This window comes from Mobula birostris, chromosome 10, assembly GCF_030028105.1.
Source record: "Mobula birostris isolate sMobBir1 chromosome 10, sMobBir1.hap1, whole genome shotgun sequence".
NCBI lineage: Eukaryota > Metazoa > Chordata > Chondrichthyes > Myliobatiformes > Myliobatidae > Mobula > Mobula birostris.
Window position 1 is genome coordinate 108,963,011 of NC_092379.1, and position 17,590 is coordinate 108,980,600.

The 17,590-nt window shown below is 39.2% G+C and overlaps 1 protein-coding gene across 2 annotated transcripts in view; it reads right to left on the bottom strand.

Annotated features, from left to right (window-relative positions):
- Positions 1–17,590, bottom strand: part of cul4b (cullin 4B) — a 71,736-nt gene that overhangs the window by 19,199 nt on the left and 34,947 nt on the right. The window contains exon 14 of one of the 2 annotated variants that reach the window (XM_072270792.1): positions 4,030–4,115. In XM_072270792.1, the coding sequence (XP_072126893.1) occupies positions 4,030–4,115 (86 nt within the window). Of the gene's footprint in view, positions 1–4,029; positions 4,116–14,327; positions 16,907–17,590 lie in introns of those variants that run through there. The other variant, XM_072270793.1, reaches the window with a different exon arrangement.

Genomic DNA, 17,590 nt, shown 5'->3' on the forward strand with positions numbered 1-17,590 from the left:
TGTGCACAATTGCACAGCTGAGGCCTAACTATTAATTTTTTAAAGTTCAGCATGACCATTTTCAGTTCCATACATTTATTTAGTAATTTCTCATATACATAATTACATTGATGATATTAATGCAATAAACATCACTTTAACTCCAGAGACCCAATCAGCAGCAGGAGCAGGCCACAGCAACAAGGCTTCCCACAGTTTGGCAGCACTTGTTTAAAAGTACAGAAGAGACAAGCAGAGGGGTCATTGTTGGGAGAAGGCCAGAGTTGAGAGGAGTGTCAGGCTTTGGCTCAAAAGAACCGTTGGCTCTGGGTAAGCTTCTGTTAAGTTTCCCTTTTTCCCCCTCTTACTGTACCTAGTGTAGTAAACAACTGTTGTGTGCTCTTCGTGCTGGGTGCTGGAGTCCTGGGAGACCCAGAGTCTCCCAGGTAACTAAGTCTGGGTGAAGTACATCCAGCTGCAGCTCCTTGAAGACCGTGTTAGGGATCTGAAGCAGCAGCTGGACGACCTTCAGCTTGTACGAGAGAGTGAGGAAATCAATCGGAGTTACAGGGAAGTAGTCACCTCGTAGTTGCAGGAGGCGAGTAGCTGGGTGACAGCCAGGAGAAACGGAAAGGTGAACAGACAGCGCAGAGTACCCCTGTGACCATTCCCCTCAATAACTGTACCGCTTTGGATACTGTTATAGGGGATGACCTCCCAGGGTAATGCCACGGAGAACCGATTACTGACACTAAGCATTGGTCTGTGGTGCAGAAGAAAAAGGAGAAGAGGGGAGAGGTAGTGATAGGACTCGATAGTCAGGGGAACAGACAGAAGATTCTGTGAACGTGAATGAGACACCTGCATCGCCTCCCAGGTGCCAGGGGCAGGGAGGTCTCAGATCGCACCCACTACATTTTGGAGAGGGAAGGAGAGCTGCCAGATGTCTTGGTACATATTGTAAAGAGTAAAAGCAAAAAGGCCCTTTAAAGAATTTAGAGAACTAGGTGGACAGCTGAGAAGTAGGACGTCCTGGGTCGTAACTTCTGGATTGCTGCCTGTGCCACATGCCAGTGATGGTAGAAACGGGATGATTTGGCAAATAAATGTGTGGCTGAGAAGCAGGTGTGGGGGCAGGGCTTCAGGTTCTTGGATCATTGTGACCTCTTTCAGGTGAGGTATGACCTGATCAAATATGATGGGTTGCACCTGAACCCGAGGGGCACCAAGAAACTCACGGGCAGGTTTGTTAGAGCTGTTGGGGAGGGTTTAAGCTAATTTGGCTTGGGGGTAGGAACCAGAGTGAAGGAACTCAGGATAGGGCAGAGGGTTTTAAAAAAAGCCAAGATGGCGTGCAGTCAGACTATCAGGAGGGGCAGGCAAATGATATGACATTACTGCAGCCAGCAGGGTGAGCTGGTTGAATGCCAATGAGATGGCTTTTCAAGAGCAGCTTGCTGTTGAGCCTACTAGGGGATCAGCTATACTGGATTGGGTGTTATGTAATGAACTGGAAATTAGACAGCTAAGGGTAAAAGAAGCCTTAGGAGGCAGTGATCACAATATGACTGAGTTCAACTTGAAAATTGGGGGAGAAAGTCTAATGTAGCAGTATTTCAGTGGAGTAAGGGAAATTACGACGGTATGAGAGAGGAGTTGGCCATTGTAAATTGGAAGGAGATGCTGGTAGGGATGACAGCAGAGCGGAAATGGCATAAGTTTCTGGGGAAAAAGAGGAAGGTACAGGGTAGATGTATTCCAAAAACGAAGGAATACCCAAATGGCAAAATAATACAAGCATGGCTGACAAGGGAAGTTAAAGCTAATGTAAAGCAAAAGCGAGGGCATATAACAAAGCAAATATTAGCGGAAAGACTGAAGATTGGGAAGCTTTTGAAAACAGAGATCTAAAAGAATCATTAAGAGGGAAAAGATGAAATATGAAAGCAAGCTAACAAACAATATCAAAGTGGATAGTAAAAGCTTTCTCATGTAAAAAAAAATAAAAGAAAGGCAAGAGTAGATATGGGACTACTAGAAAGAGACCGGAGATATAATAATGGGGGCCAAGGAGGTGGCAGATGAATTAAATGAGTATTTTGCATCAGTCTTCACTGTGGAAGACACTAGCAGCGTGCCAGATGTTGAAGGGTGCAAGGGAAGAAGAGTGAGTGCACTTACTATTACAAGTGAGGAGGTGCTCAAAAAGCTGAAAGACCTAAGGGGACACAAGTCACCCGGAACACATGAACTGCATCCTAGGGTTATGAAAGAGGCAGCAGTTGATATTGTGGAGGCATTAATAATGATCATTGGACTCTGGCCTGGTGTCAGAGGACTGGAAAACTGTAAATGTCACTCCACTCTTTAAGAAAGGGGGAAGGCAGCAGAAAGGAAATTATAGACCAGTTAGCCCGACCTCAGTGGTTGGGAAGATATTGGATTCAACTGTTAAGCATGAGGTTATGGAATACTTGGTGACACAGGACAAGATATGACAAACTCAGCATGGCTTCCTTCTGGGAAAATCTTGCCTGACGAACTGTTGAAATTCTTTGAGGAGATTACATGTAGGATAGATAAAGGGGATGCAATGGATGTTGTATATTTGGACTTTCAGAAGACCTTTGACAAGGTGGCACACATGAGGCTGCTTAACACGTTAAGAACCCATGGCACTACAGGGAAGTTACTGGTACGGTTAAAGCATTGGCTGATTGGTAGGAGGCAGCAAGTGGAAATAAAAGGATCCTTTTCTGGTTAGTTGTCAGTGTCTAGTGGTGGTGGGACTGCTTCTTTTTATGCTGTGTATCAGTGACTTAGATGATGGAATAGATGGCTTTTTTGCCAGGTTTGCAGATGATACCAAGATTGGTGGAGTGACAAATCATGTTGAAGAAACAGGTAGGCTGCAGAAGCATTTAGACAGATTAGAAGAACGGGCAAGAGAGTAGCAAATGAAATATAATTTAGGAAAATGCATGGTCATGCACTTTGGTCGTGGAAATAAATGTGCAAATTGTTTTCTAAACGGGGAGAATATCCAAAAATCTGAGATGTAGAGGAATTTTGAAGTCCTTGTGCAGAACACCCTAAAGGTTAGCTTGCAGGTAGAGTCAGTGGTGAGGAAGGCAAATGCAATGTTAGCATTCATTTCAAGAGGTCTAGAATACAGAGCAGGGATGTGATGCTGAGGCTTTATAAGGCACTGGACAGACTTCACTTTGGGTATCGTGAGCTCCTCATCTAAGAAAAGATATGCTGGCATTAGAGAGGGTTCAGAGGAGGTGCACTAGGATGTTTCTGGGAATATAAGGGTTATCATATGAGGAACGTTTGATAAGTCTGGGTCTGCACTCGCTGGAATTTAGAAGGATGAGGGGGGAATCACATTGAAACCTTTCGAATGTTGCAAGGCCTAGACAAAGAAGTTGTGGAAAGGATGTTTCCCACAGTGGTGGAGTCTAGGCCAAGTGGGCGCAGCCTCAGGATAGAAGGGCATCCATTTAAAACAGGGATGTGGAGAAATTTCTTTAGCCAGGGGTGGTGAATTTGTGGATTTGTTACCGTAGGGAGTTGTGGAGGCCAGGTTGTTGGGTATATTTAAGATACAGCATGTTCTTGACTGGACACGGCATCAAAGGTTACAAGGAAAAGGCTGGGTAGTGGGACAAAAGGATCAGCTATGATTGAATGGTGGAGCAGACTCACTGGGCCAAATGGCCTAATTCTGCATCTATGTCTTATGCTCTTAAATCTATTATTTTTCAAAAAATGAAATTTGTGATACTGGGAAAAAAAAACAAGAAATAGATATAGTGAAGGCAGGAAAGGCTAACACAAACAAAAACAGTACTATGGTATAACACCATCTAGACATGTGGATTCATTAATAATACAGAACACCTGATCAAAGCAATTGATCATAAACCAAATCACTGAGAAAATACAGTAAGAACCTTGAAATAAACTCCTGGTATGTTTCTAGCAATCACAAGTGTTAAAACACATGCTTGTACAAAATGCACCATCTAAGTGAAAATGGAATACCTGTTTAAACTGGATCATAATATCTTTTGAGAGCTCCATGTCTCTGAACATTCCTTCCAATTTGCTGGTGAACGCAGCTCCACATTCTTAAAAACAAAAAAAAAATAGTAACAGATTAACCAGCAGTAATAAACATGCATTGGATGTGTGATCGAGATTCTGCAGGGAGCGCTCATGGAGTGAGGTCATCTCTCTGGCTTCGCTCCATTCCCGTTATCCTTTTTAACCTATGATCTCCTTGATCTAATCAACTTTAAGTACACCAGAAGACTTACTTTATCTCTCTGAATTATCGATTAATTGACTTCATTTTGTCAATCGCAACTTTTGAGCTTAAAGAAATGAGTACGAGATCTAAAACCAAAGATGGGAAAGACGCTGATGGGAACAGAGGAAAGAAGAAAGGTGACTCTAAACCAACGGAATTAACTTACGAAGTTATGGTGAAGTGTTTGGAGGAAATGTTTGAGCAGCATCGGATAAAATTATCTGAAAGTTTAACTGCTCAATTTGAACAACATCGTCAAAGCCTTAATGAAGATTTAAAATCAATCACGGAATCTTTGAAATTCCTGAATGCTGATGTTCAAAAACACGATGCAAAAATTTCTGATCTGGATACTAAATCTCAGAAGACAGATACAAAAGTTGAGATCTTAGAGAAGAATCTAGCTTCGACTACTAAACAGCTCCAACAACTTAAATCCAAAGTTATTGATCTTGAGAATCGATCGAGAAGACAAAATTTACGTTTAATTGGCCTACCCGAGGATGTTGAGGTTGGAGATCCTGTAATATTCTTTGCTAAACTTTTAAAGGATTCGTTCGGTTCAGTTTTTCCCAACGATCCTCCATTACTCGATCGCGCCCATCGTATACCGTGGGTAAAGTTGGTAGCGGCTGTTTCCAAACCCAGACCAGTTATTCTTCGTTTCCATTATGCTAATGTTAAAGAACAACTTCTCCAGATCGCTCGTCGACAAGGGATGATCAAGTATCACCAGCATTCCTTCAGGATAGTTCAAGACTACAGTCCTGAAGTGATGAAGGAACAACTGACTTTTAAACCTTTAATGTCGGAATGCTATCAAAAAAATCTCAAACCGGCACTACTGTATCCTGCACGACTCAGAATCTCTCTTCCCGATGGAAATCGTCGTGTTTTCCACTCTACAACTGCCGCTCGGAGCTTTTTGGATGATAATTTCCCATCTGATACAGATACCCTCTCTTAATCTGTGTTGGGTGCTTCCAGCACCAATTTTTTTTTCTCTCTGGTGTTTTCCTTCAAAATAAACCTCCTACTACTGTGCGATGAAGGTTTTTTTATAAGTTTAAGATTTTTGTTCTTTGTTCTTTACTATAGTGATTATTCTATAACTTATATAGAATATTTATCTTCTGTGAATAACATCACTTTCCCTTAGTTAACCTTTTGTTTTAATTTATCCTTTTTTGTTATTACTAATGATCTGATCCGACGGTCATTTGTAGTTATATGCTTCCTATTTTTGATTTTCGCATAATTAAAATGGTGACTTGTCTTTCTTTTTCTATAATTTTTATTTTTTTTCGGGACGCCATGTTCTTATGCTTCTTCTTCCCATAATCCATTTTTCTTATTTTGGAAGCGTTTTTTTTATTTACTCGTTTATAATTAACTAATTATATGCACTGATACTGGTTTCTTTTATTTTATATATTTTAGTAATTTTTACTATGGAGACTAATTTACAATACTGTTTATTTTTCACATATTAGTCTTTGGGAGGTCACTTATCTAACATATATTTTTGGAGTTGCCCCCTGCAGAAATGGGGTTAAAGTTAGTATTAGTTAGCGCTTTTTTCAGCCTTCTCTGGCTCAGTTCGGGTTTCTATTTGGGGTTGGGGGAGGGGGTGGTCTTTTTCTTTTTTAATTTTTTCCATTGAGCTGATTCAGAACTACAAAGATGTCCCCAGTGTCGAGGTTTCCGGTTCCTCTCTAATCATGTATTCCTCTTCTGATTTCATGAGCTCACATTATGGTTAACCCCTTACTCACCAAAGGGTTAATTTTTAGTTATGGCTCATTCTATTAATTTTGTCTCTTGGAATACAAATGGTTTAAACCATCCAATAAAACGGAAAAAGATTTTCAAAATATTCCAAAGACTGAATGCTCATATTATCTTTGCTCAAGAGACTCATGTAAGGAAAGAGGACAGTCAACGCTTCTTTAAGTTTTGGAAAGGAAAAACAATACCACTCAAATGCTCAAGCCAAAATTAAAGGCGTTTCAATTTTTATTGATCCCTCAATTACATTCATTCATCAAGACATCATTTCAGATCCTAATGGCAGATTTCTGTTAATTACGGGGGTACTTTTTAATAAAAAGGTCGCTATGGTTGTTTATGCTCCGAATGTGGATTATCCTGAATTCTTTAAACATTTACTTACTTCCCTTCCTAATTTAAACGAGTATATGTTGATAATGGGCGGTGATTTTAATTTATGTTTGAATCCCATGTTGGATAGATCCACAAGTAGTCCGGCTTTACCGAATAAGTCGGCTACTATTATCAACTCTTTTATGTTGGATGCTGGGGTTTCAGAAATTTGGAGATTTCTACATCCAAATGATAAGGAATTCTCCTTTTTTTCACATGTTCACCGTTCTTTTTCTCGAATTGATTATTTCCTGATTGACTCTCGTTTGATTCCATATGTAGTTGATTGTAATTATGACATTATTGCTATTTCAGATCATGCTCCATTGAAACTTTCCATCAAGTTAATGGATACCTTTTGTACTACCAGACAATGGCGATTTAACCCTATTTTGCTTCAAGATCAGGACTTTGTCAAATTTATAAAGGAGCAGATTGATTTCTTCTTTTCAACTAATACTACGGATGAAGTTTCCAACGGAACTGTTTGGGACGCCTTTAAAGCTTATATCCGTGGTCAGATTATTTCCTATTCGGCCGGTTTGAAAAGACGTATTAACAATGAAATACTTCTACAGGTTGATAAAATTAAAGAAGTTGATAAAAAATATGCTATTTCTCCTAGCAAGGAGCTGTACAAACACAGAGTTGAACTCCAATTGGAACATAGCTTATTATTAACATCCTTGATCGAAAATCAATTAATGAGAACTAGAAGTGATTTTTATATTCATAGTGATAAATCGGGTAAACTACTGGCTAACCAATTGAAATTTGATTCGGTTAAACGTCAAATTACTAAGATCCCCAAACAGGATGATACTTTCACAGTTGATCATGTTGGGATAAACCAAACCTTTCAAGAATTTTATACCTCTTTATATCATTCTGATTTTCCTCATGATTCTAATTTCATGCATGATTTTTTAAGTAAATTGAGTTTTCCGAAACTATCTCCCGAAGATTGCCTATCATTAGAAACTTCCATTTCAGAGGAAGAAATAATAACTGCAATCTCATCATTAAATTCCGGTAAAGCACCCAGTCCCGATGGGTTTACAGTGGAATTTTTAAAATGTTTTTCCTCCATTCTTTCTTCTAAGTTGTCTAGAATATTTAAGGAAGCAATTAGTTTAGGTAAATTACCACAATCGTTTTATGAAGCCTCTATTTCCTTAATTCTTAAAAAGAATAAAGATCCTACGAATTGTGCATCCTATAGACCAATATCTCTTCTGAATGTAGATTCAAAAATTTTTTCAAAAATTCTAGCTACTAGACTGGAGAAGGTGTTACCTCAAATTATTTCCATGGATCAAACCGGATTCATCAAAAATCGCTATTCATCTTTTAATATTAGGAGGTTAATGAATATTGTTTATACCCCCTCACTTACTATCCCGGAATGTATTATCTCATTAGATGCTGAGAAAGCCTTTGACAGAGTTGAATGGCCTAATTATTTAATGTTCTTGAGAAATTTAATTTTAATTTGACATTTATATCTTGGATTAAATTGTTATATTACTCCCTGGTAGCCTCAGTCTGTACAAATAATTATAGATCTCCTTTTTTTCGTCTTTTTCGCGGTACTAGGCAAGGTTGCCCTCTTAGTCCTTTACTATTTAATATTGCTCTTGAACCTTTAGCAATTGCTATCCGTGACTCGCCAAATATTGTTGGTATTACCCGTGGAAATGAAATACATAAACTATCATTATATGCAGATGATTTGTTGTTATATATCTCTAACCCGGAGAAGTCAATTCCTGCTATCTTAGATCTGTTAGCTCAATTTAGTAACTTTTCTGGTTACAAATTGAATCTTAGTAAGAGTGAATTATTCCCTTTAAATAAGCATGTACCTATTTATGGACATTTACCATTTAAATTGGTTACTGATTCATTTATATACTTAGGGATAACAATTACCAAAAAATATAAAGATTTATTTAAAGCTAATTTTTTACCTTTAATTGATCAGATTAAACTTTTATTTACCAAATAGTCCCCAATCTCTTTGTCTTTGATTGGTCGGATTAACGCTATTAAGATGATCATTTTGCCTAAATTTTTGTATATATTTTAATCGGTTCCAATTCTTATCCCAAAAATCTTTTTTTGATAACGTAGATTCAAAAATTTCCTCATATATTTGGCAGAATAAAAATCCTAGGTTAGGTAAAAGATATTTACAGAAATCCAAGAAGGAGGGGGGACTTGCCCTCCCAAATTTTAGATTCTATTATTGGGCAATTAATATTCGATATTTAAAATTTTGGCTACAAGATTTGGACGCATCTTTCAACCCTCATTGGGTAAATCTTGAATCTAATTCATTACAAGGGTTTTCCTTGGGTTCGGTTTTAGGAACTTTACTTCCTTTTACTTCTTTTAAATCATATAAACAAATGAATAACCCAATAGTTAAACATACTTTACGTATATGGTTTCAATTCCGAAGATTTTTTGGGTTTAATCAATTCATTCTAGCAAGTCCCATTATATCAAATTTTCTTTTTCAACCTTCCATGATGGATCAAGCTTACTTTGATTGGAAAACCAAAGGTATAATATCTTTTCGCGATTTATTTTTGGATAACTGTTTTATCTCTTTTGATCAACTTTCTAATAAATATAACTTACCCAGATCTCACTTTTTTAGATATTTACAGATTAGAAACTTTTTAATTACTGTCTCTCCTAATTTTCCACACCCATATCCAATGGACACTTTGGAAAAAATCTTAGACTCAAATCTTTCTCAGAAAGGTGTAATAGCAATTATATATAATATAATTATGAATTTATGTCCTGATGCCTCTAATAAAATTAAAGCTGACTGGGAAAGAGAACTTGAGATAAATATACCGACTGAAAAATGGGAAAAAATTCTTCAGTTGGTGAATTCATCCTCTGTATGTGCTAAGCATAGGTTGATACAGTTTAAAGTAGTCCATAGGGCTCATATGTCCAAAGATAAACTATCTCGTTATTACTCTTATATTAATCCAATATGTGACAGATGCCAGTCTGAGATTGCTTCTTTAACTCACATGTTTTGGTCATGTCCCTTATTGGAGAAATATTGGAAAGGTATTTTTGATATTATTTCAACGGTCCTAAATCTAGACTTACAACCTCATCCAATTACTGCTATCTTTGGATTACCAATGATAGACTCAAATAATTTAACCTCTTCATCACAAAGGATGATTGCATTTCTTACTTTAATAGCTAGAAGGTCCATCTTGTTGAATTGGAAAGAGATCAACCCTCCTACAGTATTTCATTGGTTTTCACAAACTATGGTGTGTCTGAATTTGGAGAAAATTAGAAGTGCAGTTTATGACCCTTCTATTAAGTTTGAAAAAATTTGGAGGCCATTTATTCAGCATTTTCATTTGATGTAATTTGATCATTTCCAAACTGGTTTTATTTCTCTGTACTGTTGTTGGAGGGGAGTGGAGGCGTCGACGCTGAGGTTTTCTTCTTTTCCATTTTTAAGTTGTTAGTTTTGCCCAAGTCTTTTAGTTTAGTTTTTTTTTCTTTTGGGATGGGTTTTTTTTCTCTTTTTTTTGTCTTTTTCCTTTTTTTTTTGCTTTATGTTATCCGTGATCAATTCTACATGTATGGGAGTTTTGGTAATTTCCACTATTTGGTTTTGCAATTACTCTTTTTTTAAATGTAACAATACATCTCATATTATCTGTATTATTGCTATGTTCTGTTTCTATATTTTGAAATTAATAAAAAGATTGAAAAAGAAAGAAAGGATGTGTGATCATTTCTAAGATTTAAGAGTGTTATTTCTTTATCTGAGATAATTGATTAGAATAATCCTAGATGAAAATGGGTGAAACGGAGGAAAATTGTTTGATATTAGGTCACCCAACATTGGTGAAATACTTAGTTAAATTCAGCCAGTTGTGTTATTCATGAGAGGAAACATACAACGTACACAGTGACTTGTTATTAATATAAATATCTAGTCAGTCAAATCATTTGGTATCAACTCAATGCATACATGATCAAGAGGTTCATTTGCTCAGAACAAACATCAGAATGGGGACGAAATGTGATCCAAGTAATTTTGACTGTGGAATGAATGTTGGTGTCAGACGGGATGGTCTGAGTATCTCAGAAACTGCCGATCTACTGGGATTTTAATACATTACAGCCTCTAGAGTTAATAGAAAATGGCGCAAATAAAAAAAAAACATTCAGTGAGCAGTTCTGTGGGCACAAACATACAATTAGCAGGCCTTTTATTAGGTATCTACAGTACCTAATAAAGAGCCCACTATTCCTCTAACTGGAATTTGAAACATTTCATGACCTAACTGATCAATGGCAGAATTTCCATTCAATCAAATAAATTTGTACGCCAACTATAGAGAAACATTTTTGGTACCTATTACACCATTTGATGACAAAGCAGTGAAGGATCTCAAGAAAGCTGACACTGTCAGCTCAAATGCTCACCTTTCCTCAGAGTCTATTCTGCAGCTGAGAGAAATGGGACAATCCTTTTAGAGACATTAAGTGCTACATGTAAAAATCTAACCAACACCATCCAGCTGAAGGTCAAAGGAGTTGACTCGTAACTCTCGGAAATGATTACACATCAAATACAGCAGACTCTGGTTAATTGGGACACACTAAGACCAGTACATTTTGGCCCAATTAAGCAGCTGTCCAATTAGCGCAAGTTTCAAGGAAATAATTAAAGAGGTACAAAGACAAACCATCATTTAAATAACATTATTTACTTAATTATTGAGGAAGAATTCATCAGTGTATGTTGATGTATCATTTTGATTGACAGTGTGTGGCTCTCCTTTGTTGGAGGTCGACAATAGATGTTGTGTCCTAGCTATCTACATTGTTGGCACAGTGCTGACTGTGGTTGATGAGACCAATGCAAGAGTGGCAGTCTCTGCTGCAAAGACTGCATCTATACATGGCCTCAGCTCTGCAGGAGAACCAGTGTTCCTTTCTATGGGCCCATTTGTCATTCCAAAAAGTAGAAGTTTCCTCGATTTGTTGTTTCAGGGCACTTCTGCATCTGGGGAGTGGTTGGCTGCAAGATCCTCCCCAGACTCAGCACTGATCTCCAGTGAATTCATGTCCCACTTGCAGATACCCTTGTAGCACAATTGCAGGTAGCCAGCAATTCTCTCGCCTGAAGCCAGCTCATTGTGGAGGATGCCTTTTGGGACACAGCCATCCTGCATGCAGCAGACATGGCCCAGCCAGTGGGAGGTCAGCACGAGAGAGAACCTCAGCATCAGATACTCCCTCTCTCCACAAGATACTCAATGTGTGACAAAGGCCCCTTAAATGAAAGTTGTTGAGGCTTCTGTCCTGCTTAGCGCATGTTGTCCAGATCTTGTTGTACAGCTGTGTGCTGGTGACACAGGAGATGAACACTGACATTTTTTTTTGAGAAACTGTAGTTTTCCGAGACTCCTGTCAGAGAAGAGAAGCCTTTCCAATGTGCTCGTCAATTTTTGAATCCAAGAAGTTGCCAATGATGATGAACCCCAGGCATGTTAACTGATGAACAACATCCAGTTTGTAGTTATCTGTGGTAATGACTGGTGGTACCTTCACGACTTGTCCAAAGTAGTTTGTCAATTTCAGGCTGATAGACCAAGTTTCTTGCAGGTCTGGGAAAAGTGATTCGTCAAGCTCTGGAGGTGCTGCCGCATGTGGTTTTGCAACACCAGCAAACAGTTCATCCCTGATCACAGCCTTGCATACTTTGGTTTTGGCTCTTGGGCAGGTGAGGTTAAAAACACTGCCACCTGATCTGATGTCGAGGTATATCCTCTCTGTTGCAGTACCAAATATGTGCCTTAGGGGAAGGGCAAAGAAGATGCCAAAGAGCGTTGAAGTGAGAACACAGCCTTGCTTAATGCCACTGTTTATATCAAAGGGTTACGAAGAGGGTGCTGCACAGTCCCCTCCATGTTGTTGTGGAAGGATTTAATCATGTTCTGTAGTCTTGGCAGGCAGCTTACCTTGGTGGGGATCTGAAATAGCCTGTTTCTACTGATCAAGTCAAATGCCTTGGTGAGATTAATAAATGCAATGCCAAGGGGCTTCTTTTCATCTCTGCACTTCTCCTGGAGTTGGTAGAGAGAAAATCATGTCCACATCTGACCTTCCAGCATGGAAGCCACTCTGCGACTTCGGGTAGATACGTTCAGCCAACTTCTGTAGGCAGACCAACACGACTCATGCAATGACTTTGCCAACATTCAATAGGGAGATGCCCTTGTACCTGTGAGTCGCTTCTCTCAACTTTTTGTAGAGTAATGATTTTGGTTTCCATCAATTCCTGTGGTACAGCTCCTTCCTGCCAGCACTCACTTCATGTAGCGGGTGCAGCAGGGTAGTTATGCAGTGCTTGATCAGGTCTGTGGAAATCCCATTATTACCTGGTGCCTTCCCCGAGACCAAGCTGCCTTGAGCCTTGCTCAGCTCCTCTCAGGTTGGCTCTGTATCCAGTTCTTCCATTGTCGACAGGCACTCAATGGTATCCAGGGCTGGGTTGGTGACAGTCTTCACTCTAGAGTAAAGGTCAGAATAACGTTCCAACTATCGCCCTATCTGTTTGACCCTGTCTGTGATTATTTCCCCATAGATGGACTTGAAGGTAGCCATCTTGCTGAAAGAGGCTGAGGGCTTTCTTGATGCCACCCCACATACCCCAGATATTGCCCGTCAGTGCTATAGACTGGATATCTTCACTGAGCTGCATCCAGTACACATTGGTGCAACACCAGGCAGTCTGAGGATCTGTAGGTTCATCTCAGTTGACAAATGCTTATACATGGCTAGGGCAGCACATTGGCTTCAATGACAGGGATCACCTCCCTGGATTTGGCTTCGAATAGGTCATTTGCTTTCAAGGTCTTCTTCCCAAAGGTAGCTAAGGCTGTGCTATAGATGATATTCAGCAGGTTGATAGTAAATTAACAAAATGAGCGTAGACACCTCGTGCAGATAGTCGACTGCCTTCAAATAGTGCTTTTGACAATTGCATCAAATTTTTATTTTCATTATAACATTCAAGATGGTTGTCAATATCTCCAAATTCTTCATAGTCCCTGACTCGTTGGTTTCACTCCTGTCTGTTTCTGGCACTTCCAAGCCTGAATGCTTGAAACTGCAGTGTGCAAAGCATTCTGAATTATCTTACTGTATTTTACTCTCAACTTATTGAGAACAAAAATCACTGCTTTTCAAACAGAAACACGCAAGTGACGCTACTTAAAAACTCTTTGCTCTAAGCACAGTGTAGCGTCTAATTGGCCACACTATCAGCATGCGACCGATGCTAGTTAGAAAACATTTGGCAACAGTCTCCTGCCTCAATTAAGTGGCATAGTGTCCCAAATAAATGATGGGAATCCCAGCTATTTGATTGTTTAGTAGTTGTCCCAAATAATTAGAATCCACTTTTATTTATTCAAAACATTTTTTATGATATCGTCAAAGTTTTATTTTCTGTTTGCCATTCTTCTTCTTCCCATTATTCACTATAAGGGTGGAGGGAAAAATAAAATTCTTGCATTTTCAATGGCTAAATATCAAAAGCATCATAATGACCTGGCATAATTTTCCTCATTTAAATTGAAGGATGAGAAATTTTGAGCGCACAACCCACCATGATCCTCTGCAAACCTTAGAGCTTAACAGGTAGGTTTTAAAGCCTACAAGATTAAAAGTTAATTTAAAACCCATAGATTCGGTAGACAAGAACACAGAAAATGCTGGAGGAACTCAGCAGTCCAGGCAACATCTATTGAAAAGAGATTAAAGGGCTTGGCTGAGTTTCTTCAGCATTATTACTTTGATTTCCAGCACCTGCAGATATTTTCATAAAATTTGAAATCAAAAGTAGCCAGTCATGATGAAAATAATCTCTTTTGCTAGACCAATGATTACATTCAAAGTTAATTTATTACCAATGTACATATGTGTCACCATATACAACCCTGACATTCATTTTCTTGCAGGCATACACAGCAAGTCCAAGAAACACAGAAGATTCAATACATGAATGCAGCCAACAGGATGGACAACCAACCAATATGTAAAACACAGCAAATTGCAAATACAAATAATAATATACGCAACACAAGGTGAGTCTACAGGTTTTGGAAACAGTTCAGCAATGAGGCAGGTGAAGTTATCTCCTCTGATTTAAAAGTTTGATGGTTGAGGGAAAATAACTTCCTGAACCTGGTGGTAAGGGTTCTGAGGCTCCTGTACCTTCTTCCTGGTGGCAGCAGTGAGAAAAGAACATGGCCTAGATGGTGGGGGGTCCTTGATGATGGATGTTGCTTTCCTGTAACAGCACTCTGTGTCGAAGTGCTCAATGGTGGGAAGGGTTTTACCCATGATGCGCTGGACTGTATAACTTTCTATTCAAAAGCATTAGTTTTTCCATAACAGGCTGTGATGCAACCAATCAATATGGTCTCCACCACATTTTTATAGGTGGTGGTCAAAGTTTTAGATGTCATGCCAAACCTTTGCAAATTTCTAAGGAAGTAGAGGTGCTGCTGTTCTTCCTTCATAATGGTTTGACATGTTGGACCCAGAACAGATCCTCTGAAATGATTAATTCAAGGAATCCAATGTTGCTGACCCTCTCAACCTCTGATCCCCAGTGAGGACTGGCTCATGGACCTCTGGTTTCCACCTCCCAAAGCCAATAATCAGCTCCTTGGCCTTGATGACACTGAATAAGAGGTTGTTATCGAGGCACCACTCAGCCAGATTTTCAGTCTCCCTCCTATATTCTGATTCATCACTACCTTTGATTCAGCCAACAGTGGTGTTGTCGGCAAACTCAAAAATGGCATTAGATGTGTACTTAGCCTTACAGTCACAGGTATAAAGTGAGTAGAGTGGGGGGGCAGGGTAAACACACAGCCTTGTTGTGCACCTGTGCTGATGGAAACCGTGGAAGAGATGTTTTTGTGAATCCAAATTGACTGGGATCTGCAAGAGAGGAAATTGAGGACCCAACTGCACAAAGAGGTATTGAGGCCAAGATCTTGGAGCTTATTAATTTTGAGGGGATGACAGCATTGAATGCTGAGCTGTAGTCAATGAAGAGCATCCTTATGTATGCACCTTTGCTGTCCAGATGTTCCAGCATTGAATGAAGAGCCAATGAAATGACAACTGCTGCAAACCTGTTGTGATGGTAGGCAAATTGGAGTGGATCCAAGTCGCTTCTCAGGCAGGAGTTTTATATGTTTCATCACAAATCTCTCAAAGCACTTCATCACAGTGTATGTAAGTGCTATTGTTGTTAAGGCAGGTTACACATTCTTCTTAACACCAGTATAACTGAAGCCTGCTTGAAGCAGATGGGTACCCCAGACTGCTGAAACGAGATATTGGTGAACACTCTAGCCACGTGCTGCAAGGTACATGTTGATGATAATTAGGCAGAGATTTCTACAAACATGTCTGTTTGAAGTCCCTGACAATAATTTGAAAGGCATTGGGCTAGGTAGTTTCTTGTTTGCTCATGGCAGCATTCAATTTAGGTGCCAAGGTAGAGTAGCAGTTAGCGTGACACTATTAAAACACGGACATTCCAGAATGCAGAGTTCAATTCCGGCACTGTTCAGAAAGGAGTCTCTGTATGTCCTCCTTTTGAAAGGGGCATGGGTTTTCCTCAGGTATTCTGTTTTACTCCCACAGTCCAAAGATGTACCAGGTAGACTAGTTAGTCATTGTAAATTGTCCTATGATTAGGTTAGGGTTAATCAGGGCTGTGGTGTTGCTGGGATGGTGTGGCTCAAAGGGCTGGAAGAACCTACTCTGTGCTGTATTGTTAAATAAATACTGAGAGTGCTTGGTTAACATCTGCCTTTGCTGGTATGTTAGCTGCAGTCAGAATCAGGGAGAAGTCCCCTGTTAACTAGAACGGTCAGCACTTCATCATTAAATGTTCTAGGTTGGGGAGAACAAGATTGCGACAAGACCACCATGTCCAAGCACCACAAAGAGCCTATCATGAAGCACAAATCCCACCGCTGTTTGCCTTCTATGAATCAGCAGTCCAATTAACCATGTGCATCAAGAAGCCGTTGAGTCTTACCGACATCTCCAGCACGTTCTGAGTGAGCCATATCTCTGTGAAACGCACAATGCAGCAACTTCTCATTTCCCTCTGATACAGCAATCTTGTCCCTAAGTCCTCAATGTTGTTTTAGAGCAACTATACATTTGCTAACAAGATGTTGGGTTAAGGAAGTTTCATTCCCCTGCATTTCAGTCTAGCTAGGACTCTTCCCCTCTTTCCTCTCTCATGGCCATAGCGATGTACCTTTGTCTGCTTAAAGGTGCCGTAGCTGCATGCTTGAGAGTTAAGTCTGCCGAGTCCTTCAGAAGATCATGAAATCGCTAGATCTTTAAGACAGTTCGAAAGTATGTTACTTAAAGGGAAGTTACAGGCTAGAGACTGCAGTGAGAGCATTTCAGAAGAACTTATAAACCGTCTGCAACATGTTCACCAGTGCCATTTTGCCATTGATTATGCAGTGCAACAGATAATAGCAGGAAAAATAAAAATCAATTCGCTGTTAGGATGGATAATGAGTTAAAAATCGCTAATGAAAGAGGTGATAAGATGGGCTGAAATGCCCAAGTCTTAATGCTCACAATAGGACTTCACTGACCCTCCCTTAAGTTCACATACAAAGCAAAATTTGGGAAATTATACTTGAGCCCAAATTTATAGGTTGCACATTTAATTTCATGTATAGTGTTGCATGAGTTTAGAAAAATTAAACATTATGGGTCAATTGCTAAAATTAATGGAAAATTCACATATTATAGTTATAATTTTAAAAATTGGGAAACTATTCCCCCTTAACATCTAACCCAAGAAATAACTTGGGCATGATCTCATTAGCACTTATTGCTCATCTTTATGTGCACTCAAAGTTCTATTGAACACTCTTACTCCCTCATCATTTTAATCTTTTTAAGTGAAATGATTTCTATTGTTGAAAATGTTTTGACATGCTCTCCTGAGTTCTCTGGCAAATGCTACAGGTGAGTAAAAAAAAAAGGATGCACGTTAATGTTTGA